Raw genomic sequence first — 26459 nt, 5'->3', positions numbered from 1 at the left:
AGTTCTAAATCTGATTCCCTTTATTTTGAGGCTATGTCCCCTAGTTCTAGAAGTGGTGTCCTTGTTCTTCTGTATGTAAGGATACCAGTGATAGTCAGTCATGTTTTCTGCCTGTTGTCCGCCGATTTCTTAACAACAAACCCAAACAAGCAGACACAGTGCTCCCAGAAAGTCTAACCGCATTACCTTACATCAAAGACATTTCTGAAATGACTTCTAGACTATTCAGACCACTTCGCTTCATGGTAGCCCACAAACCCACCAACACATTAAAACAGCGACTGATGTACCTAATGGACCCATTCTCTTTTTTAAAAATATATTTTTATTTGAAAAAAATAGATTTTTAAAATATTACAACGAATACAAAACAATACAATTCAAAACAATACAAAGAAAAAAACATTTTAAAAGTTTTTTAAAAACCCAACCCGCCCTCATGTACAAATATACAAATATCAATGGAAAAATATGTATTAAAAAAGCTCAAACTAACAATTTAACTAAATAAATAATAACCAACAACAAACTAATAAATAGTAATAACTCAACTCAGCCAAACAAAACACTCATAGGTTCGCAGTTCCTCTTCCCTGGATATTGGACTCATAAAGCACATTCGTTATGGTTTATAAAAGCTCTTATTAGTGTTGCAGATAAATCTGTGTCCAGGTATTCCAAAAAGGGCTGCTATGTCTTATAGAAATTCTCAGTTTTGCGACATACCATACGTGTGAGAAAATTCAAGGGGATATGCTCCAGAACAATCTTCCGCCAACCCGATAGGCCTGGGGGCTTTTTGGATACCCAACGCAGCAAGATATTCTTTCTTGCGCAGAAAGTAAGGATGTTGAAAAGTTTTCTTATGTGCATCTACAAGGAACACACTGGGCAGGCCAAGAAGAAGAGAAATCGGGTCCTTTTCCATCCTTACACCCAAAATCCCATCCATTGCACTCGCCACAGCGCTCCAGTATACTTGAAGCCTACCACAGACCCAGTGACAATGGGTAAGAGTGCCCATACCAACTTTACACTTGGGACATGTTGAAGATACATCTGGTTTACATTTTGACAAATGGTCAAGGTCCAAGTGGACCCTGTGGAGAATCTTCAACTGTAAAGCATGGGTCCTATTGCAAATTGATATCTTTCTTGTGTTTTCCCAAATATCTTCCCATGCCTCTGAGGAGACCTCAACGCATAGCTCTCTCTCCCACACCCTGCAGAGTCGATCAAACTCATGTAAGGGGGCATCCCCCAACTGACGACATAAAGTGCTGACAGAAAGTGTACTCTTAGCACTGAGCAACTTCCTTTCTTTGTCGGATTTGTCAGGATCAGTCAAAAGTGTGGTCTTGTTTTGAATAAAATCCTTAACTTGAAAAAAACGGAAGAGGTCCCTGGTAGATAGTTCGTATTTCCATGTTAACTGATTAAAGGACATCATTGTGTCTCCCTCAAGTAAATCACCCATGCAAGACACACCTCGAGCTGCCTAGTGTTTGAATCCTAAATCTATCAACCCCAGTCAAAAATCCGGCATACCCACTATAGCTGTTTTGCCAATATGCCTTCCCTCTGCCGAATTTCCCTCCATGCTTTCACAGTATTGATAACTATTGGGTTATGGCAATATTGCCAATTTGTCCTCATTTTGTACAAAAACAGCAAGCTGGTAGGGGGGCAACTTGCCTGGGAGGTTTCGATATCTAACCATATTGAAAGAGGGTCCCCACACGCTCAGTCAATCACGTAGGATAAAAGCAAGCTTAGTTGGTAGCTTCTAATGTCTGGGAGATCCACACCCCCCACCCCAATCCGTGAGGTAACTGCAATTTAACTAATTTAATACGGGGCCACTTATGATGCCAAATAAAAGAGCTAAACCAGCCATTCAGTCTCCTGAATGTTTGCTTATCGAAAATCAAGGAGAGCATCTGTATATGGTACACCAAACTGGGGAGAATATTCACCTTAATGGCCTTCATCTCGGAGTTATAAACATAAGTCTTTTGCTTTCTCTGATAAAGGTATCTGCCAATAATCACGCCATAAGTCCAACTTTGTGATCTAACTGGCTTGTCCAACTTTCTCTATAAAGTCCTCCAATCTTGGGATTGGGTATGAGTCCAATTTTGTTATGGCATTGACTTTCCGATTGTCCATACTTGATTGAGTCCCATCAGGTTAGGAACTAACAAGATTGGCCAACTCCATTCACTCTTCGGTTCGATGATATCTTTGTTCAGCATCACATCCACTTCCTTCTAGTTCTGTGTGGCTTTGAAAGGATTAAGTCTGTTGGGGTGTTGTTTTATCAGTGCTGAAAATGTGTTGCTGGAAAAGCGCAGCAGGTCAGGCAGCATCCAAGGGAACAGGAGAATCGACGTTTCGGGTATAAGCCCTTCTTCAGGACAACATTCACTACTTCCACCTCATGCACAATCGTATTAGTCTTCCCCATCCTATTCCTGCAGATGTCCTCATACTGCTGCATCAAAATTTTCAACTGGGTTCTTTGCTCCTGAGACAGATATTTCACTAACCTATCCCACTCCTCAACTCCATGACATCTGGATTTGGTTCCTCACACCGTGGGGCAGAAACTGACACCTGTTTCTCCAGATATCTGTCTCTGATATAATAAGGTTTCAACATATTCACATGACATACCCGATACTGTTTTTTCTATCCAGCTTCTTTACCAGATAGTTTACCTGACAACTTTTTCTCAATTTGATAGGGACCATTAAACCTAGCTTTAGAGGGATCTCCTACCACTGGTAACAATACTAATACATCAACCCCATGGAAAAATGTCCAAATTTTAGAGTTTTTAATCTGCCACCTGCTTCATTCTATGCTATGCCCTCTTCAGGTGCTGTTTAGCTAACTCACCTACACGATTTAATCTCTCCCTCGCCTCAGATACAAAATATAAAAGTGAGATCTATGACTTAGTCCTGTCAATTTCTCTTTAATAAATTTCAAAGGCCTTCTCACTTGATGTCTGAATAATAACTCAAAGGGAGTAAACTGAGTGATTAGTTTGGGACTTTTCTAATGGCAAACAATACGAATAATCCTGACAATACTCTCTAACATGACCTTCAGGGTCCGATGATACCTTTCAAAAGCTCCCTAGGATTCAGGATGATATGCACTTGATTTCAAGCGCTATATGCCTAAGCTATCCATGACTTCCTTAAAAAGCCTTGCAGTAAAATTAGACTCTTGGTCTGACTGAATCTCTCTGAGTAGCCCATACCATGTGAAAAAAGCGACTAACTCCTCTACCACTTTTACCTTAAGACTCCAGAATGGAATTGCCTCCAGAAATCTGGTAGGCACATCCATTATGGTTAACAAGTACTGGTTCCCACTTTTAGTTCCCAGGAGGGGACCTACAAAACAATTATACCCCACGTGAAAGGTTCTTCTGGCTTTATTACTGCCTGTGCCTTACCTACTATTTGGCACATATGACATGTATGGCAAAAGTTAACCACACCCTTGTGCAGTCCAGGCCAATAGAAATGCTTTTGTACCTTAGCCTCAGTCTTCCATACACCTAGGTGACCATCTACTGGAAACTTATGTGCTACCTGTAAGACTTCCTGTCTGTATGCTACCAGCAACACAATTTGGTGCACTTCTGTGCATTTCTTCTCTGCACTAACCTGCCATGGTCTCCATTTTCATCTTAGGATTCTTTCTTTAAGATAATAACCCTCAGGTATACCTTCTGACTCCTTTTCTGAGCAAGCATCGATATAAATACATATATATCTTCTATTGTCTTGTCTTTCTTTTCTAAGTCCATTAGCCTTTCAGCACTAAACACTTTTGCCTGACCCTCATCCTGTTCAGGCTTTTGCTGCACCATTACCTCAAACAGGATATCCGCTAACTGAACATCAACTCCTTCATCTTTCTCTTTAGGTTTTGCGTCTTGCTGGGACTTATGACAGTGGGATCTTGTTACTACACAGTCTAGAAAATTTCCAAGGTATTTTTCTTTTAACTCCTCAGTTCACTGGTGTTCCTTGGGCTTCTCCACAACAAGGATTGTCACTCCCACCTTGGATCTGACTGAATTGTTCCCAAGAACAAACTGTATTCCTAGAACTGACACTCTGTCAACCACTCCCACTGTTACATCACCAGTCTGTTACATAGGGGAACGTTAAATTTCTGTCCATCTATCTCACAATTTACCACTCTCTCAGGTAACAGATCAGAAAGAGTACAAATATGTTCATCTCTTACTATTAGAGACTGATTAGATCCCATATCTCTCAAAATTATAACTCCTTTCCCTTTTCCTCCTATTCTTTCTGAGTAAACTTTAACCACAGAGGTGAATTTTTTACAGAGTTCAGGCACCAACTCCATACCCAGCCCCTGCATAGGCTGTGCACTCTCCTGCAGCTCCTTGAATTTTCTTGGGGTTTCCTTTACTACTTTCACTAATACCACTGGTTTAGCCTCTTTTAACTACATCATTTCCCACAGTGCCTTTCTTTAACAATCAGCACCACGACCTTTACATGTCCCACTTTCTGGCAGTGAAGACACCTTTTCCCAGTGCCCTTCTTAAAACCACTAGCACTCTAATTGTCTGTGTTGCACTCCATTGCAGTGAAAACACCTGAGGCCTTTAACTTCCTTTCCACCCTCTTGTGTTTCTTTTTCCACTTGTGGTAAACAATTACCCGTGTGCTCTAATCTTTGTTTTGTAGTGTAGGATCTCCCCTCCTTCCAATTTCTATGTCTCACAGGAGGAAATTCTTTGAAAAGTTAACTTTTACCTTATGCACCAGTGCATATTCATCTGCCAACTGTGCTGTCCTCCTAACTTAGTGAATTTTCTTTTCATTCACATGAATTCTTATCATCTCTGGAAGTAAGTTTGTAAACTCTTCCAGCAGAATAACCTTTCTCAAAGCGTCATAGGTCTTATCTATTTTTAAATCCCTGCCTACCTCTCAAATGACTATGCTTTAATTCTTTCGAACCCAACATAAGTCTTACCTGGTTCCTTCTTTATGTTTCTGAACCACTGTCTATACGCTTTCCAGTACCAATTCATAAGCACTTAAAATAGCTTGTTTGACCCCTTCATAATCTTTTGACCCCTCATCTGACAGCGCTGCAAATACCTCACTAGCTCTGTCGACCAGCTTCATTTGAACTAGCATTACCCACAAGTTCTCTGACCATTCCATCTGCTGAGCCAATTTTTCAAATGAAATAAATAAGACTTTGACATTTTTCTCATCAAAATGTGGCAATATTTTAACGTATTTGCATATATCATTACCTTTTCTCTTTATCTCCATCCTGTTAACTTGGCTTTCCTGAATAATGCGCAACTTCTGAAGTTCAAATTCTCTCTCCCTTTCTCTTTCTTCTCTCTCTCTTTGCTCAGCTAAGAACCTTCTCCCTCTTTTCCTCTCTCTCTCTTTCTCTTACTTCTCTCTCTCTTTCTTTGTCACTCTTTTTCTTTCTCTCTCTCTCCTCTCATGGATCATCTTTCCTTTTCTTTATCTTCTGACTACATTTGCCTCAACTATAATTGAAGTTTTCCTAACTCTACTGCACTTGTCTGTTTCTCTGACAAACCTAAGTGCTTGACTAACTCCATTACAATTTCAGCTTTCCTTTTGTTCCCAGTTAGACCCAATTCTAACCTACTTGCTAATTCTAAAAGTATGGCCTTCTTCTGTCTTGCTAAACTTTCCTGGCAAACTGGGGAAGAATCTTCAGACCCCAGAATCTCTTTCGCAATCTTAAGAGCTATTTATCTCACTTGTAATTTAACCAACTACAAGTAACCAAAATTAAACAAATTGTATCACCAACGTTTTATTTAAAGATCAAGGACACTAATCGGCAAATGTTTAAAGCTCCTGGGATCTTTTATACCCCAAATCCATTCAAATCTGTCCAAATCTCAGATTGGATCTACGTAAACCTGTTCAAATCTCAGACCCAAGCTCCCAAACTGTTACAACATGGCAGCAAATCCATAAAACCATAAGACATAGGAGTGGAAGTAAGGCCATTCGGCCCATCGAGTCCACTCCGCCATTTAATCATGGCTGATGGGCATTTCAACTCCACTTATCAGCATTCTCCCCATAGCCTTTAATTCCTTGTGACATCAAGAATTTATCAATCTCGGCCTTGAAGCCATTTAGCGTCCCGGCCTCCACTGCACTCCGCGACAATGAATTCCACAGGCCCACCACTCTCTGGCTGAAGAAATGTCTCCGCATTTCTGTTCTGAATTTACCCCCTCTAATTCTAAGGCTGTGCCCACGGGTCCTAGTCTCCTCGCCTAACAAAAACAATTTCTTAGCGTCCACCCCTCTGTTAATTAAACCAAACACACAGGTAAAGTCCTCTGAATCTTTTCCAAAGCTTCCACATCCTTCCTATTATGCAGTGACCAGAACTGTATGCAATACTCCAAGTGCGGTCACCCCAGAGTTTTGCATAGCTGCAGTATGACCTCATGGTTCCAAAACTCAATCTCTCTACTAATAAAAGCTAACACACCACATGCCTTCTTAACACCCCTACCAACTTTGATGGTAACTTTCAGGGATCTATGTACATGGACACCGAGATCCTTCTACTCATCTACACTACCAAAAATCTTACCATTAGCCCAGTAATCTGCATTCCTGTTGCTCCTTCCAAAGTGCATCATCTCACACTTTTCCACATTAAACTCCATTTGCCACCTCCCAATCCAGCTCTGCAGCTTACCTATGCCCCTCTGCAACCTACAACATCCTTCTACACTATCCACAACTCTACCAACCTTAGTGTCACGTGTAATTTTACTAACCCATCCTTCTACGCCCTCATCCAGGTCGTTTATAAAAATGACAAACAGTAGATCATTGTGGTACACCACTAGTAACTGAACTTCAGAATGAATGTTTCCCATCAACCCCCTGACTTTTTTCAGCTAGCCAGTTTCTGATCCTAACTGTTAAATCACCCTCAATCCCATGCCTCTGTATTTTGTGCAATATCATACCATGGGGCACCTTATCAAATGCCTTACTGAAATCCATATACACATCAACCACCTTATCCTCATCCACCTGTTTGGTCACCTTCTCAAAGAACTCAATCATATTTGTGAGGCACGACCTACCCTTCACAAAACCATGTTGACTATCCCTAATCAAATTATTCCTTTCTAGATTATTATAAATCCAATCTCTTATAACCCTTTCCAACATTTTACCCACAATCGAAGTAACGCTCACTGGTCTATAATTACCAGGGTTGTCTCTACTCCCCTTCGTGAACAAGGGGACAACATTTGCTATCCTCCAGGCTTCTGGCACTATTCCTGTAGACAATGAAGACATAAAGCCAAAGGCTCAGTAATCTCCTTCTTGGCTTCCCAGAGAATCCTAGGATAAATCCCATCCAGCCCAGGGGACTTATCTATTTTTACACCTCCTCCTTGTGAACCTCAATCCTATCTAGTCTAGCAGCCTGTATCTCAGTGTTCTCCTTGACAACCCTGTCTTTTTCCAGTGTGAATACTGATGAAAAATATTCATTTAGCGCTTCCCTTATCTCCACTGACTCTACGCACAACTTCCCACTACTATCCTTGATTGGCCCTGATCTTACTCTAGTCATTCTTTTATTCTTGATATACCTGCAGAAAGCCTTAGGGTTTTCCTTGATCCTATCTGCCAACAACTTCTCATGTTCCCTCTTGGCTCTTCTTAATTCTTTCTTTAGATCATTCCTGGCTAACTTGTAACTCTAACTGAGCCTTCACATCTCATCCAAACATAAGTCTTCTTCCTCTTGACAAGAGAGAAGGGTTATGACTTGGATTATGTCCACACATTGTACCATCATTGAAGAAGGTAGGGTAACTGAGACAGAAAAAATTCTGCTGCACCACTACAGCAACACCCCGATTAATCAGTAGGTACTTGCCTACCTTGAATTTAATCAGTCAATGAAGATTGACAGTTAACATTTCCAAGTCAACCATAAGCCAACCAGTCAGCATTTTCTTCCCATGCTGAATGTTATCATTTCCTTTCTAAAGTTGGTCTTCTTGCTTTCAGTCCTAATGAAAAGTTTCAACTTTGTGAAGACTGCAACTTTTTTATTATTCTGCATTTTACATTGAGGACAGAAATGGGAAAGAAAGACTGTTTCAAGAACCATGGATTAACATAGGACATAGAACAATACAGCGCAGTATAAGCCCTTCGGCCCTCAATGTTGCACCGATCTGTCATACTAACCTGAAGCTCATCAAACCTACACTACTCCATGTACGTCCATATGCTTGTCCAATGACGACTTAAATGTACTTAAAGTTGGCGAATCTACTACTGTTGCAGGAAAAGCATTCCATATCTTTACTACTCTATGAATAAAGAAACTACCACTGACATCTGTCCTATATCTATCACCCCTCAATTTAAAGCTATGCCCCCTTGTGCTCGTCGTCACCATATTTGGAAAAACGTTCTCCCTGTCCACCCTATCTAACCCTCTGATTATCTTATATGTCTCTATTAAGTCACCTCTCAACCTTCTTCTCTCCAACGAAAACAGCCTCTAGCCCCTCAACCTTCCCTCAGAAGACCTTCCCTCCACACCAGGCAACATCCTAGTAAATCTCCTCTGCACCCTTTCCAAAGCTTCCACATCCTTCTTATAATGCGGTGACCAGAACTGTACACAATACTCCAAGGATTGTGGAAAGGATTGCTGCATTTATTAATTTCAAGTTACTAGCACCTACTGTTTATACTGTTCAACCAATGGGGAAGTAACTCAAGCTGGAGCCACGAAGTGTATGCAGAAAGGGATGTGGCCAGCAACAAGGAGCTAATTGCTTTCTGGAGTGAGGACCAGTAGTCGACGACAAAAGCCTTCTGCCTGCCAATAACTGTGTGATTGGTCCCAGGGTAGTGAACAGCATGTAGGTGAGAGATTGGCAAAAGCCTTCAGACCTCTGGAATAGAAAATGCTATTTTTGTCTCTGTAGTTGAAATAAAAAACTTTATTTGCCCTTATTAATCACTGTAAACTGTGACTTTTAACCAACAAGTCAGAGATCTTATACTATGTAAATTAGTTGTTCTTCATGCATGGAAGTTAAAGAAGACCCAAAGCAAAAGATATCAACAAACATGATAGTCATGGCAAACTAAAATGAATAAGGTTTTTAGAGTTTTAACTAGTCGGGTTACATCAACACTTCATAACTGTTTATCTGTACCTAAAGTCTATTTATTTCTAATAAATAGTAGTTCTTAGAAACTTGGTCCACATTCTCTATCGATCTGGACCTAAAGGCAAACTTTGTTAAAACCCTTAATTTTTGTGACAACTCCAGAAATAGAAAGGATTTATTTTCAATGCGCTACCACAGCAAGTTTTAAGAACTCCAAATCTCTTTTAACAATGTTTAAACAATTAAAGGTCAAATGCAATTTTCAACATAAAACTACATGGACATCATGTACCATTCGATTGTAACTATGATTCTGGCACCAGTAAGTAAATGATTCATCATTCCAACCCTTCAAAGTAGCTAATATTCTTGAGTTAAAGGGATTTGACTGAAATTTCAACTAAGTTATGAAGGCAGAGCAGTTCTGAGGAAATAACTCACAATGTTGTTATTGATACTTGGTACAAAATATTGAAATGAGATGGTATAACTGTTTAGCTGTAGTTACCTATGCCTGATGGTACTGCAGATGCAATTCGATTACTTAAGGCTGCAGGTGCACGGTCTGAAAGAATACAGAGTAAACAGAAGTGAGAACTCAACACTAACCAAACAATGTCGACGTGGAGGTCTATGAAAACAAGCATTTGTTGCTCACCTTCAATGTCCCCCTTGAAATGAGTTGCTTGCTAGGCTATTTCAGTGGAAACGTAGTACTTGGTACAAAGTATTGTAATGAGATGATATAACTGTTTAGTTGTAGTTACCTGTGATTGACTGCATTGCAGATGCAACTCGAACATTTTTCAAGGCTGAAGGTGCACGTTCTGAAAAGAATAAAGCATTGGTGAATTCAATGCTCACCAAACAATGTTAACGTGGATGTCTCTGAAGACAAATATTTGTTGCTCACTCTCAATGTCCCTTAAAATGAGTAGCTTGCTAGGCTATTTCAGCCAAAAGTTAAGAATCAACTGTATTACCATGTATTGGGCATCACATAAAAGTTGGACCGGACATACATCCATCTCAAAAGGACAATAATGAAACAGATGGGTTTTTACAATAATCAATGATAATTTCATACTAACCATTAAAGTTCTCAAGACCCAGATTTTATTCATTGAATATTGGTTTGTGCATCTGGATTACTAGACAAGTGATACTACCCCAGTTCCATTACCTTCCCCTATCAGCACATGAACTGTAACAATCAGATCAATCTAAGCATAATAACAAATTCTGTCTTCTATCGATTTGGCCAGTAAACCAAAACTAATCTGATATTATTTAAATCAAAGTTCTATTTGTTTCTAATTAAAATGTTATGGTCTATAACATGCGTAAGGGTAGAAGCACAACTCTGAGATGAAGAAACACACACTGCATATTCCAATAAACCTAGCAATGAATATACTTTAAATTCAACTCAAAGTTGAAAATTTGATGGCAATTGCAGAATTTAGACCATCTTGCCAAAAACAATACAAAAATAAATAAATAAAACTAAATGCTTAAGTTAATTGTATTGTTTTTTCATTCACTCATGGGACATAGGCATCATTGGCTGGGTCACCATTTATTGTTCATCCCTAGTTGCTGTTGAGAGGGTGGCAGTGAGCAGTCTTCTTCAACAGCTGCAATCCGTATGCTATAGATAGATCCACAATGCTATAGGGAGGAAATTCCAGAATTTTGACTCAGGGATACTAAAAGAACGGTGGTATATTTCCATATCAAGACTGTGAGTGACTCAGAGAGGTACTTACAGAAGGACAACTTGCCTTTGTCCTTCTAGATAGAACTGGTTATGCAGTTGGAAGGAGCTGGCACAGGATCTTTGGTGAATTTCTGCAGTACATCTTGTAGATTGTACACATTGCTATTGAGTTTCGGTGGTGGAAGAAGTGGATGATTCTGATGTGGTGTCAATCAAGACAGCAGCTTTGTCCTGGATGGTGTCAAGTTTCTTGACTGTTATTGAGGCTGCACACAGTTAGGCAAGTGGGGCATGCTCTATCACACTCATGACTTGTTCCTTATAGACAGTGAACAGGGTTTGTGGAGTCAGTAGGTGAGTTTGTTGCTACAGTATTCCTAGCCTCTGTCCTGATCTTGTAGCCATTGTGATAACATGTCAAGTCCAGTTGAGTTTCTGGTCAATAATAATCCCCAGGATGTGATAGTGAGGGTTTCAATGATGGTAACGCCATTGAATGTCAAGGTGTGGTGGGTGAATTGTCTGTTATTGGAGTTAGTAATTGCCTGGCACAATTGTGTGACATAACTGTTACTCATTTGGGCATAGATTGCTTCAGGATCAGAAGACTTTTATCTGGAGCTGAACATTGTGCAATCATCAGTGAACATCCCCACTTCTGACATTATGATAGAGGGAAGGTCACTGAAGAAGCAGCTGAAGATGGCTGGGCTTAGAGCATTAGCCTGAGGAACTCCTGCAGAAATGCCCTGCAGCTCAGATAATCAATTTCCAACAACCACAATCAACTTCCATTCTGCCAAGTATGAGTCCAATCAGCAGAAAGTTTTCCCTAGATCCCAATGACTCCAGTTTTGCTAAGGCTCCTTGATGCCACACTTGGCCAAATGTGGCCTTAATGTTGAAGACTATCACTCTCCCTTACTTCTGGCATTCAGATCTTTTGACCACTTTTGGACAAGGCTGTTATGTAGTTAGGAGCTGAGCAGCCCTGGAAGAACCCAAATTGGGCAAGGGTAGTCAGGTTATTGCTGAGCAGGCACTGCTTTTTAGCACTGTTGATAACATCTTAAATCACTTTACTGATATAATTAGCCAGATTGGATTTACCCTGCTTTTCATGTACAGACATACCTGGACAATTTTCCATATTGTCAGGTAGATACAAGTGCTGTAACTCTCCTGGATCAGCTTGATGAGGTGAAAGACAAAAAAAAACTGCAGACGCTGGAACCCAAGGTAGACAAACAGGAGGTTGGGAAAACACATCAAGCCAGCTAGCATCAGGAGGTGCAGAAGTCAATATTTCGGGGTCCTAAAAAAGGGCTACTCCCAAAACATCAACTTCGCCACCTCATGATGCTGCCTGGCTTGCTGTGTTCTCCCAGCCTTCTGCTTGTCTAGCATGAAGCTACCACTCAAGACTAGTTACATGGCAAACAGCATAAGCAGCAAGTGAAAGACAGAGCTAAGTGCTTCTGCAGCCAATGGATCAGGTCTGAGTTCTACAGTCCTGCCACTCACAGTTGTGAATGGTAGTTGGACAATTAAACAACCCATTGGAGAAAGAGGCTCACAAATATTATCCTCAGTGATGGAAGAGCCCAACACATCAGTGCAAATGATAAGGCTGAAGCACTCACAGCAATCTTCAGCCAGCAAAGCTGACTGGATGATCCATCCTGGCCTCTTCTAGTATTTGCCAGTGATACCAATCCAGTCAATTTTATTCACTGCACATGTTGTCAGGAAATGATTGGAAGCACTGCACACTGTAAAGGCTATTGGCCCTGAGAACATTTTGCCAATGGTACTGAAACCTTGTGCTCCAAAACCTGCCTCTCGCCTAGCCAAGGTAGATATTGGACCCAGAACCAATCCCTGCAGAACACCAGTGGCCACCAAGAGCCAGGCTGAAAACTTTCCATCTACCACCACCCTCTGTCTTCTATTGAGTCCCCATAATAATTGCTTCTCTCATCACTAAGGTCCTGTTTACCTTTCCCTTTCCTGCTGTGTCCCAGAGGCAGTTGCAGTCACCAACCTGGCTACTATTGCTTTCCACTGAACGGTCATTCCCCCCAACAATATCCAAAATGGTATACTTACTTTTGAGGGGAATGGCCACAGGGGATTTGTGCACTCTCTGCCTGCCCTCATTGCTGTTCCTGATGGCCTGCACCTTAGGTGTTACCACCTCATTAAAAGTCTTATCTATGAAGCGCTCAGCTTCACGGATGATCCTGAGTGCATCCAACTCCAGCTCCCTAACATGGTCTCCCAGGAGCTACAGCTGATGCATATCCCACAGGTGTAGTCAACAGGAAAATGTAATGTGTCCTGATCTCCCACATTCTATTAACAGGTGGCATGGTAGCTCAGTGGTTAGCACGGCTGCCTCACAGTGCCAGAGTCCTGGATTTGATTCCCACCTCAGGCGATTTATCTGTGTGGAGTTTGCACATTCTCGCTGTGTTTGCATTGGTTTTAAAACATAATGCAAAGATGCACATTGGTCATGCTAAACTGCCCATAGTGCTCGGTGCATTAATCAGAGGTAAATGTTGGGTAGGGGAAATGAATCTGGGTGGGTTACTCTTCAGAGGGTTGGTGTGGACTTGTTGGACCAAATAATGTGTTTCCATACTGTAGGAAATCTACTCCTGTGACTGCCTTAACTGTGTAAGACTAAAGAGGGAAATTAAAAGGACTTTACCTGAGCTTACCTGTATCTTTTGCTGAACCACTGCTGTCTAAAGACTCTCGAGGCAAAGCCTTAATTCTTATTCTGCAACCAATAAATTTTGCAATTGCACGTCTCTCTACACCATCCTTTTGTTTTGATTAGGATGAGGGAAACACTACAGTGATGTAGTGCCTAGGTCTTAAGCACTCCTTGACATCAAGCCCACGATGACCTGTTCTTCAGTGCAGATGACTACTTGTCCTCGGAGGGTGTCTTGCTGAGGTCCTCCTTCTGGTAGTGGTCACTGTGCCAATACAAATCTTCACCCCAACAGCCAGTCCATATTGTCGAGGTCCTCTACTGAACTTATTTAAATTGGCCTTGCCCACAGTTTATAACCGTGATTTCAGATCTACTTCAGTCCTTTTCTATAAAAATCTTGAATCGAGCAGAATAATCATCACTATCTGCAAAATGCTCCCCCACTGATACTTCAATCACTTACTTCACTATCTGTAATTAAGTCCTGGATTGCCCCCATCTTTTAAGGATCTTCTGTATACTGGCTGAGAAATCTGTCCTTGGTGCATTTTTAAGAATTCCACGCCGTTTAAATCTTTCAGATTATGACTATCCCAGTTAATGTTGAGGAAGTTGAAATCCCCCACACCCCACAATCACTGTTCTATTGTTTTTATACTATTCTAAAATTTGCCTACATATCTGCTCTTCTACTTCTGATGATTAGTACATTCCCAGTAACTGTCCCTCCTTTTTTGTTTTTTTTTGAGTTATGTATAAGGGTCCTCTATTGCACTCTCAACCCTCCAGTCCTGGTAACATCCTTGTAAATTTTTTCCGCACCCTTTTGAATTTAACAAGATCCTTCTTATAGCAGGTGTTATAAAGGTGTTATAAGAGAGCTGGGTAGCTAGCAGAACTACCTGACACAGAACAAAGTATTCTGAACAAGGTAAAAATGTAACATTTGGTCGAACAGCCAGATTAGCTGGGTTGCTATGAGACAAAAACAAATTTCAAATTCGGCTAAGCAGTTTAAATTATGCCCCAAGATACCAAACTCCAATCAAGTTTGAATTTAGTATTTTGATAATATTAAAACTAATGAATCGATCCGGTGCTTTAGGGAATAAATATCACACACTTTGGACAGTTAGCCAGAGCGGCAAAGAGAACTTCCAAAAGACAAACAGATGTAGGCTGCTAGTAAGAGCTCTCTAAGAGGTACCTGTCTGGAGAAGGAATTTGCATAGGAGAAAGCAGCAACACCGTCCTGGAGAGAAGAAGATACTACAGAGGAAGATAAAAAGAGAAGATTCGACAGCTGGTACATTTTTAAAATTTGAATTTTTTGTATGGAGGAGCTTCGATTATCGGAACAAGATGGGTGGATACTATTTTATTCAGAAAATTGATTAGGCAGCAAGTCGATTTCCTCTGAGGCTCGGAGTTTTCTGTGAAGTCTGCTCCCCGTTCAAAACTAGGCAAAAGCAAACTGTGCGTGAGACCTCACCCCCACCGCTTGCCCACCTCCAAACCCGTGCAATACCGCCCCCCCATCCGACCCCCGCCTTACCCCAACCCCGCCTCCTTCATCCCATCTTCCCCATCCGACTCCGGTACGCCACCCCCCCCCCCCCCACCAACCAACCCCTTACTATTGGACTGTACACCAATAGTAAGACTGCTGCTGCCTTTGTGGGGTAAGTCTCCAATAGCACACACGCACACAACTTTTTACTGCAACTTTTTGACAGGTTCTACCTCTGCCTTGTACAGGACAATGTTGGGGAGATTATCTGGGGAAGAGGGGTTTAGGGTTCACCTCTGTGGAGAACTTTAGGGAAAGTGGTGGGGGGAGAGAGAGTGGGTGGGAGGTCATTCATTTAGAAACGGTGCCTGGACTGTCCAGGACTGTTCTCGGCAACATTTCACTGAGTCGAGTTTGTTTTTAACCATTGTAAACAAAAGACGCGATCAGGGTTGAAACAGCTCTTTGCCGCAATGTTTCTATCAGGACCATGAGATCCCCTTTGGATAATCTGATATTCGAATAATGATATTTGGATAAGTGAGGTTCCTCTGTAAATCTTAAGTCAGGGTTTTATTGGACCAGTGTTGTAGAGGGGAAAGCAAAAAATAGGTTTAGAGAAAGGAGTTGTAAATAGTTGTTAGTTAATTATTCTCTGTTAGACTTAAAAAAAAGTTATTAATTTTTACTTTAAGTAGTGACTTATGGGATAGTTCTTTGCCTCTCGAATTTTAACAGCACCTTCACCAATGTCTTATACAGCCATAACATGATGTCCCTATTTCTACACTCAATACTTTGACCAGTGAAAGCAAGCATGCCAAACACCTCCTTCACCATCCTGTCCAACTGTGACACCACTCTAAAGGGACTATGAACTTGCACTCCTAGGTCCCTCTGTTTGACAACACTCCATAGAGCTCTACCATTAATCGTGCTCAGGTGTGCCTTACCAAAATGCAACACCTCGCATTTATCTAAATAAAGCTCTACTTGTCACTTCTTGGCCCAATGGCCCAGCTAATCAAGATGTTGTACTCTGAGATAACCTTTCTTACCATACACTATACCACCAATTTTTGTGCCAACTTACTGACCATGCCTCCTATATTCTCATTATCCTAGCTCTTTTGCTGACAATATTGAAAGTGTGACCTCTAGTTACTGACATACTAACCATGGAAATAGAATAACTTTCTTTACCTTGTCAACATTGTACATAACTTTGAACGCCTCAATAAGGTCATCCCTACTCCAAGTAGAACAAGCCCAATCTCTCCAATCTTTCCTTGTACCTAAAATCTTTCACTCCTGGTATCAATCTAGTATATTTCCTTTGCACATTCTCCAGGACTTTTGCATCATTCCTTAAATAAGTTGCCCAGAGCTAAACAGAATACTCCAAATGTCTAATCAATGATTTGTAGAGGTGTAGCATCACTTTCTTGCTTTTATACTCTATACCTCGATTTCCAAATTCAAGGGTCCCGTAAGAGTTATTAACAACTGTTTCAACTTGCCTGGCCACATTCAGAGAATCCCTCTGCTCCTATACTCACCTAAAAGTCATATCATTGAGCCTGTATTGTCTCTTCACATTTCTTGTATCAAAATACATTACCTCACATTTCTCTGTCTTGAATTTCATCTGCCAAGTGTCTGCCCATTTGGCCAACTTGTCAGTGTCCCTATGAAGTCACTCAGCATCATTCTCACAATTCACAATTCTCTCTAGCTTAGTATCATCTGCAACACTCATCTCCCAATCCTTTATATAAATCAGAAAAAAGCAAGCATTTTAACACTGACCCCTGGGGAACATCACTTTCAATTCATCTCCAATTGGAGAAATGCCCTTCTATAACTACTCTCTTTCTCCTATCTTTTAGCCAACTTCTAATCCATGTTGCCAAGGACCCTTCAATCCTAGACATTTCTAATTTTCTAACTTACCTGCCTGTGGCACCATATCAAATGTTTGCTGAAATTCCAAATATGCAAGCTCCATTGCACTACCCTCATCTATTAACAGTGTCACCTCAACAAAGGACACAATTACATTTGTCAGACATGACCTGCCCTTGGCAATGCTATACTGACTGCCTCATATTAATTTATTTTTATCTAAGTATGTATTTATTAACCACATTATCACCTCCATGAGATTTTCCGCTACTGATGTCAAGCTGACATGTCAGTAGTTTCCTGGGTTATACTTTATTCCTTTCTTAAACAACAGTGTCACATTTGCAATTATCCAGTCCCCTGGGACTACTCCTGTGTTCAGAGACGTCGGAAAGTCTTTTTGTCAAAGGCACCATGTTTTGCTCCTTTAACTCTATCAGCAATCTGGGATGCATCCTGCCTGGGCCTGGCAACTTCTCAACCTGAAGTATTGCCAGCTTTTTTAGCACCTCTTTTTTATCTATCACAATAGCATTCAGTTGCTCAACACCCACATTTTCAACTCGGCCATTGTCACCATCTTCCGTTTTGGTAAGGATAGAAGCAAAATATTAATTCTGTACCTCTGTTATATCCTTTGCTGCAGTGAGCAGCTTTCACAGCTTGTTCTTTATAAGCCTCACTCCATCCTTCACTAATCTTTTACCATAAATATATTTGAAGAATATTTTATTATTTGTTTTAGTGCAATCTTCCATCCTTTCTTCATGCTTCCTCTTAGCGATCCTTATTTCAGTTTTAGTCTCTCTCCTGCATGTGAGATACTCTTCCTGATTTAAACAGGGGTGTTACATTAGCCATTTTCAAGTCCTCTGGGACATTTCCTGATTGTGATGATTGTTGAAAGATCACCACCAATGCCTCCACAATCTCCTCACCTATTTCCTTTAGAACTCTCAGACCTTTCAGCTTTCCCAGCACTTTCTCCTAAGTGATGGCCACCACACATGAGCTGACTTTCTTGAAGTTCTGCTATGGTTCTGGTATCTTTCAAAGTGAAAACTGATGCAAGGTACTGATTGAGTTCCCCCACCATTTCTTGGTTCCCTATCACTGCTCATGCAGCTACATTTTGCATTGTCTACTCCTGCCTTTCTCTTACCTCTTACCTCTTACCTAAAAAAAATCTTGCAATCGTCTTTGATAAAACCAGATAGCTTACTTTCATATTTTATCTTCGCGCCCCAATTGCTTTCTCGGTTATCCCCTGCTGATTTTTAAAGACTTCCTAATTCTCTGGATTCCCACTGACCTTCACCACATTGTAAGCCTTGTCTTTTGCTTTTGTGCTGTCCCTGACTTCCCTTGTCAGCCATGGTTCCCTCATCTTTCCCTTAGCATGTTTCTTCTTCCTTCTGCTATGCGTCCCAAGACACACCCAATAAATCTTGCCATTGCTGCTCCAACATTTTCCCTGCTAGGCTCCCCTTCCAACCATCTCTGGCCAGCTCCTTCCTCTGTCTTTTTAGTTACCTTTACTCAGTTATAATGCCATTGTATACAAAGAACAATGCAACACAGGAATAGAGCATTCAGCCCTCCAAGCCTGCACCAACATATTTTCCCCTTTCATACTAAAACTATCTTCACTTTCGGGATCCGTATCTCTCTATTCCCTTCCTATTTATGCATTCATCCAGGTGCTTCTTGAATGTTGCTATTATGTCTGCTTCTACCACCTCCTCTGGCAGCACGTTCCAGGCACTCACCACCTTTTGTGTAAAAAGGTGGCCACACACATCTCTTTTAAACTCCCCCCCCCCCACTCCTTGAACCTGTGTCCCTGAGTTTTTAACCCCTCCACCCTGGGGAAAAGCCTCATACCTTCCATTCTGACCATGCCATTTACAACCTTATGAACTTCTGTCAGGTTACCCCTCGACCTCCTGCATTCCAGTGAAAACAAATCCAGTTGATCCAACTTTTCTTCATAGCTAAAATCCCCCACACCAGGCAACATCCTGATAAACCTTTCCTGTACCCTCTCCAAAGTATCCACATGCTTCTGGTAGTGTAGTGACCTGAACTGCATGCAATATTCCAAGTATGGCCTAATTAAATTTCCATAAAGCTGCAGTATACCTTGTCCAAACTAATACTCATTGTCCCTTCCAAAGGAAGGCAAGCTTGCCACATGCCTTTTTTACTGACTTATCTACATGCACCACCGCCTTCAGTCATCTGTGGACCTGCATAACTAGATCCCTCTGTATATCAATACTCTGAAGGGTTCTGCCATTCACTGTGTAATTTCCACCTGTACTTGACCTTCCAAAACCCATCAGCATATCTGATTCAATCTTCTCCTGCTCAAACTGCAGGGTGAATTCTGTTCCCATGGTGAAGGGTTGAGCACATAGGATAAGGATGCAGTGGTAGCCTTGTATACTCACAGCGAAGGCACGGAGGTTAATCAGGCTGGATCTAGATATGGGAGGTAGTGAGTTCAGAAGGCAGGTATCACCTTCCTCCAGGCAGCGGCAAAAATGACTGGGGACCTAAGGAAGGCACCAGGAACATGCCAGGGATGACCTGACAGTCCTTAAGTATGGAGATTCCCCTCACCCACGACACCCTACCTCACCCCCTACCCCATCCAGCAGCTCCACCCCACTCCTGGTAGTACGCCAACAGAGATCTTTAGCTGACCACTCAAATGTCTGAAATGTCACCATCTATCTTACCACTGACAAGGTGATACGACAATAAGAAGGCACTGGGTATACAAGTATTGCTACTGACCTGTTTCATTTTCCCAGCCTTCTTACCCCTTAGGCAATTTGAAAACCTAGCCCTATGCTGAATTATTTTCCAAACTGAAGATCTGGCCTTTACGTGGAAGTTTTTCCCACCTCAGTGACGGCCAATCTTGTCTCCAGGCCAAATTGGTGAGTGCTCCTGTCAATATCAGGACCAGAGACTGCTGAAAACACCATTAACAAACCCCCCAGTTCCCATCTCCAAAGTACATCTCCTCCAAGAAACAGTCCTGACTTCCATGTCCACCCTGAAAGAAAATCCTGTCCAACCTGTCTACTTTTATGCACAAATATTTAAGGACCAGAATGAAAGGCTTTGGATAAGATACATATGTCACTTACCTTCATAGCTATAGAGATGAGAATTACATGTATAGACCAGAAATGTTGAATCTGTATCCCCATAGCACAGAAGGTTAAAATTAAATTACATGGAGCTACTTAAAAAATGTAGAAATCAGAGTAAATAAAAGGGAGCTGTCCCCTTGAAGAGGACATAAAATTACAAAGTTTGGCAAAAGAAGGTGGGGATAATAGAGAAAAGTCTTTTTAATAATTAGCAGTCACGATTGGAAAGCACTGTTTGATAAAATGTGGATCCAAAGTATTTTTTAAAAACTAATTGATAAATACTTCTAACACAAAAATTGAAGAAATATGCAAGGTTTACAGTCCAGAGCCAAATGAAATTCTGTTTGAAATAAATATAGAAAATTCTGGACAAACACAGCAGGTCTGGCATTAGTTATTTTTAAAAGAGTTAGCTTAGGCCTGAAGAGCAGGATGGCTCACTGCTACCTCATGCTATTATTTTCTATGAATAACCATGCATATCCTCATCAATATATATTTCAATTCATGCATATTTCTATTTTAATGATGTTACAATTACCTTTTCTACGAACTACTGGCATACATGGAGGCCCAGCTGCACCTGCTCCATCAGAACCATTCTGCATTGCATTGAAAATTGGTGGGGCGCAGACTTGAGGTGGTGCAGTTGCAGGTAGACAAACATCTGGCGGATCCACAGTTGGCAGTGGTGCAGGCAGACAAACAGGTGGTGCAGGTGCAGGTGGACAAACAGGTGGTGCAGGTGCAGGTGCAGGTGGACAAACAGGTGGTGCAGGTGCAGGTGCAGGTGCAGGTAGACAAACAGGTGGTGCAGGTGCAGGTGGAGGTACATGTTGACAAATCGGAGGAGCAGGTGGTGGTGGTACATGCTGATAAACAGGTGGAGCAGGTGGCAGTGGTGGTGGTGGTGGTGGTACATGTTGACAAACAGGTGGAGCAGGTGTTGCTGATGGTGGTACATGTGGACAAACAGGTGGAGCAGGTGTTGCTGATGGTGGTACATGTGGACAAACAGGTGGAGCAGGTGTTGCTGATGGTGGTACATGTGGACAAACAGGTGGAGCAGGTGGTGGTACATGTGGACAAACAGGTGGAGCAGGTGGTGGTACATGTGGACAAACAGGTGGTGGTGGTGGTGGTGGTGGTACATGTGGACAAACAGGTGGTGGTGGTGGTACAGCCTGACAAACAAGTGGTGGTGGTGGTGGTGGTGGTGGTACATGTGGACAAACAGGTGGTGGTGGTGGTACAGCCTGACAAACAGGTGGTGGTGGTGGTGGTGGTGGTGGTACAGCCTGACAAACAGGTGGAGCTGCTGGTGGTGCTGGTGGTTGTGCCATCACATTCGGGTCTTCCATAAAACTTGAAGTCCAATACACTAATTTCAAACAAGAAATATACGTTACGTGTTATGATGGCAATAGAACTGTATCAAAAGTAAATGTTTTATTTTAACACAAATGGTCAATTTGTTTCTTTTTATTTCTGTTCATTAAAACACAAGAGATTTTCACCAGATTTCTTCAAACACAAAAAATGTCCATTTATTAAGAACAAATGTATCCTTTAAATAGGTAATGTTTTAACTAAGCCACAACGGAGACATAAAACGTGCTCCCCCTAATTCTAATACACATATTTAAACACAGTCAGGACAAAATACAGCTGTGTAGATGAATTATTAGTAAGAAAAACCTAATGAATAAAGAGACATAAGTAAAGGGATAAAATGAGTTGATTTCTCATAGTTTCTCCAATTTTCTGTCATTGAGAGGAAATTGCTATCAGTTGCAGAATGACAAAAGACTGTCAGATTGTATGGAAGATCAATTAGATTTAGATCTTTGAACTGTGTTGATGTTTCAGTTCCTGGAGCTTATGAGGAAATTGCTGATTTCTGGAACTTCCTTTGATTTAGAGGAAATGGTAGACTGAGAATTTTCTTTTTTTTATATCAAGGATTAGCTTTTACTCATTGAGATCACAATTGATTGATTGAGAGGGTGAGTGAGAGTGAGAGAAAGAGAGAGGGAGAGAGAGACCGCGGGGATGGGGTGAGAGAGACAGGTGCTTTCCTTCCTGCCAGCTCTTTTGCAACAGTCAAGAGTTCCCAGTCTCTACCACACACAATGCCCAGAAGCTGATAGTAGGTGATAGCAGAGTAGGTTATAGCATTTCTCTTCAAGTTTATTTATCCATTAAGGCTACAAAAGCTTTTCCCTTTTTAAAACCTTTGGGAAATCCAGTATTGGGAGGATGTAGCAGTAGAACATTTAGAAATTAGCAAGTAGAACACAATGTAATCCAAGAGAGACATCATTGGCTTCATTAAGATGAAACTGTAACTCCTGACAAATGTTTCGAATTACTTCAGGAGGCTACAAACAGACTAGATAAAGAGAAACTAGTACATTTAAGACATTTCAACTGTCAAAAGGAATTTGATAACATACCACATATTAGGCCACTTATTAAGACATGGTGTTAGAGAAAGTTTATTAAAATTAATAGAGAATTGGGTAGCTAAAAGAAGACAGATTTGAGAATAAAGAGGATATTTTCAGGATAGCAACCTGTAACTAGATGGGGGTCAATTCTGGGGCCACAAATACTAACAATATGACTAGGATAATGTAACTTAATGTATTATCGCCATGTGAGCATATTGCATCAAAATAAGCATGAAAGCAAGCAATGAGGATGGCACAAGGGGTCTGCAGAGGGATGAACACAATTCATGAAGATCGACAGCCAGAGGAAGACAGATGTCAATAATGCCAGTCGCTGTCTGGTTTTGAAAATTAAGTTGATGTACTTTTATTTGATCAGTATAGTGTTATAAAATTGGAGGTAGATGACAGTCCTTTAAGAGAAAGGAGGCTTAGAGTTGTAAATAGCTGTTGTTTAACGTTCACTTTTAGATTTAAAGAATAAAATTGATTTATTACTTTAAATAGTGGAACTTCTGGAGCTCTCTGTCATTCATACTTTAACAGATTATGAGACGAGTTGAGTTTTTCTGTGTTTGGTTTAATTAGCACAAGGGTTCACTGCTGTGTTGTAACAGAATACAATATAAAAGTAAAGAAGTATTGTTGCAACTAGTTGTAAGCTATACAACTGGAGTACTGTGCACAGTTTTGGTCCTCTTATTTGAGGAAAGATGTAGTGGCATTGGAGCTGTTCAGAGTAGGTTCACTAGATTGATCCCAATGATGAGGGGTTTATCCTACGAACAGAGTTTGAACAATTTAGGCAAATATTCTCTGGAATTTAGAAGAATGAGGGGAAATCAGATTGAGGTATTCAAGATGATAAAAGGTGTGGATGAAATAAACATGGAGCAGATGCTTCCTTTTGTGGGAGATTCTAAGTAAGGGATCATAGTCTTAGGATAAGGACAAGCAAACTTAAAACAGGGTTGAGGAGAAACTATTTCTCCCAAAAGGTTCTGAATCTGTGGAATTCGCTACCCCAAAACTCTGGGACAGTGAGTAAATTTAAGGAGGAGTTAGACTGAATTTTTAATTGGTAATGTGTTGAAAGGATATGGGGAGAAGGCAGGAAAACGGGGATGAGGAGCATATCAGCCATGATCGAATGCTGGAGCAGAATCGATGTGGTCAGAATGGCCTAATTCTGATCCTGTATCTTGTAAAGTTATAAACCTATGAAAAAAAACAGACCAAACAAGCTTTTTGTTGTTTGGGAGGCTAGGCCTGGATGGTAATTGCAGGCTGATTCTTGATTAAAAGCATTCCTCAAGACACAGTGACTACAGGAAGAGCATTGTATTTAAAAAGATAGCAAAAGTTGGTTATTGATGAGGTGAGTATCTGGGAATTGGTTCTAGAAAGTCTGGAAGAGACCCTATATTAAATCAGATAGCAAATGCCAAATGGTAACTGAAGCCTTTGGAGAAGGTGTTCAATCTCCCAGGGACAAGACCAAAGTTCAATTCTTTTTTTAAGCTGTGTTTTCTAGAAGCTGAGCTTGGCTGCTGCTGACACAATATGGAAACTTGAAAGGTTCTTGCCAGCTTCCAGAAGCCGAAAGATTGAAAGGCTACGTTAGAAGTATTACTACATTTACCTGAGTGGATTAAAAATGCAACCCTGATCAATATTTCAGAAAGAGTGAACAAGGAGTCCATATCTACACTTGTGAAACAAGGCATTGTGAAAACCACTTAAGCATTCTGGCTGTTTTTTTAATTTTCTCTACTTTATTCCTTAACTTATTTTTGTTTGTTTGTCTACCTGTTTTTTGTGTGAATGGGGTCTGAAAACAACTGTTTCAAGATGTTTTTTATTCATTGACAGAATGAGGGCATCATTGACTAGCCCAGCATTAAGTGATCATCCCTGATTGCCAGAAGGGCAGTTAAGAGTCAGCTACATTGTTAAGGGTCCGTGTGGGCCAGTTGAAGTAGGTATGGCAATTTCCTTCCCTAAAGGACATTAATGAACCAGATGGGATTTCTCAATAATCAATAATGGATTTATCGTCATCATTAGACTCTGAATCTGGCATGGTGAGATTCGAACCCTGAAGAAGGGCTTATGCCCGAAACGTCGATTCTCCTGCTCCTCGGATGCTGCCTGGCCTGCTATGTTTTTCCAGCACCACATTTTTCAACTCATTTCCCATTAAAGTTCAGACATTAGAACATAGAACATAGAACATAGAAGAATACAGCGCAGTACAGGCCCTTCGGCCCTCGATGTTGCGCCGATCAAAGCCCACCTAACCTACACTAACCCACTATCCTCCATATACCTATCCAATGCCCGCTTAAATACCCATGAAGAGGGAGAGTCCACCACTGCTACTGGCAGGGCATTCCATGAACTTACGACTCGCTGAGTGAAGAACCTACCCCTAACATCAGTCCTATATCTACCCCCCCTTAAGTTAAAGCTATGCCCCCTTGTAATAGCTGACTCCATACGTGGAAAAAGGTTCTCACTGTCAACCCTATCTAACCCCCTAATCATCTTGTACACCTCTATCAAGTCACCCCTAAACTTTCTTTTCTCCAATGAAAACAACCCCAAGTGCCTCAGCCTTTCCTCATAGGATCTTCCTACCATACCAGGCAACATCCTGGTAAACTTCCTCTGCACCCGTTCCAGTGCCTCCATATCCTTCCTATAGTATGGCGACCAAAACTGCACACAATATTCCAGATGCGGCCGCACCAGAGTCTTATACAACTGCAGCATGACCTCAGGACTCCGGAACTCAATTCCTCTACCAATAAAAGCCAGTACGCCATATGCCTTCTTCACTGCACTATTTACCTGGGTGGCAACTTTCAGAGATCTGTGTACATGGACACCAAGATCCCTCTGCTCTTCCACACTACCAAGTATCCGACCATTAGCCCAGTACCCCATCTTTTTGTTACTCTTACCAAAGTGAATCACCTCACACTTAGCTACATTGGACTCCATTTGCCACCTTTCTGCCCAGCTCTGCAGCTTCTCTATATCCCGCTGTAACCTGCCACATCCTTCCTCACTGTCTACAACTCCTCTGACTTTCGTATCATCCGCAAACTTGCTCACCCAACCTTCTAACCCTTCCTCCAGGTCATTTATAAAAATGACAAACAGCAATGGTCCCAAAACAGATCCTTGCAGAACACCGCTAGTGACGGCACTCCAAGATGAACCTTTGCCATCAACTACAACCCTCTGTCTTCTTCAAGCCAGCCAATTCCTAATCCAAACCTCCAACTCACCCTCAATGCCATATCTCTGTATTTTCTGCAGTAGCCTACCATGGGGGACCTTATCAAACGCCTTACTAAAATCCATATATACCACATCTACCGCTTTCCCCTCATCTACCTCCTTAGTCACCTTCTCAAAGAATTCAATAAGGTTTGTGAGGCACGACCTGCCCTTCACAAAACCATGCTGACTATCCTTGATCACATTATTCTTATCCAGATGTGCATAAATCCTATCCCTTACAATTCTCTCTAAGACTTTGCCCACAACAGAAGTGAGACTCACTGGCCTATAGTTACTAGGATTATCCCTACTCCCCTTCTTGAACAAGGGAACCACGTTTGCTAGCCTTCAGTCCTCTGGCACTACTCCTGTAGACAAAGAGGACACAAAAATCAAGGCCAATGGCTCTGCAATCTCCTCCCTTGCTTCCCAGAGAAT

The 26459-nt window shown here is 41.4% G+C and overlaps 1 protein-coding gene across 8 annotated transcripts in view; it reads right to left on the bottom strand.

Moving 5' to 3' along the window:
- The window catches only part of LOC140480880 (uncharacterized), a 284964-nt gene that overhangs the window by 183469 nt on the left and 75036 nt on the right, over positions 1 to 26459 (bottom strand). For all 8 annotated transcript variants that reach the window (XR_011961423.1, XR_011961422.1, XM_072576428.1 and 5 more), the window contains 3 exons: positions 20819 to 21658; positions 10012 to 10071; positions 9753 to 9809 (listed from right to left, as the gene is read on the bottom strand). Coding sequence is in view for 6 of the 8 variants with exons in the window: in XM_072576428.1 (XP_072432529.1) it covers positions 9753 to 9809; positions 10012 to 10071; positions 20819 to 21658 (957 nt within the window). In the remaining 2 variants the exon portion in view is untranslated. The remainder of the gene's footprint in view (positions 1 to 9752; positions 9810 to 10011; positions 10072 to 20818; positions 21659 to 26459) is intronic.

Source organism: Chiloscyllium punctatum, chromosome 8 (assembly GCF_047496795.1).
Source record: "Chiloscyllium punctatum isolate Juve2018m chromosome 8, sChiPun1.3, whole genome shotgun sequence".
In the NCBI taxonomy this organism is placed as follows: Eukaryota; Metazoa; Chordata; class Chondrichthyes; order Orectolobiformes; family Hemiscylliidae; genus Chiloscyllium; species Chiloscyllium punctatum.
Note: the sequence above shows the minus strand (reverse complement) of the source record. Positions and strands in the feature narration are given on the sequence as shown.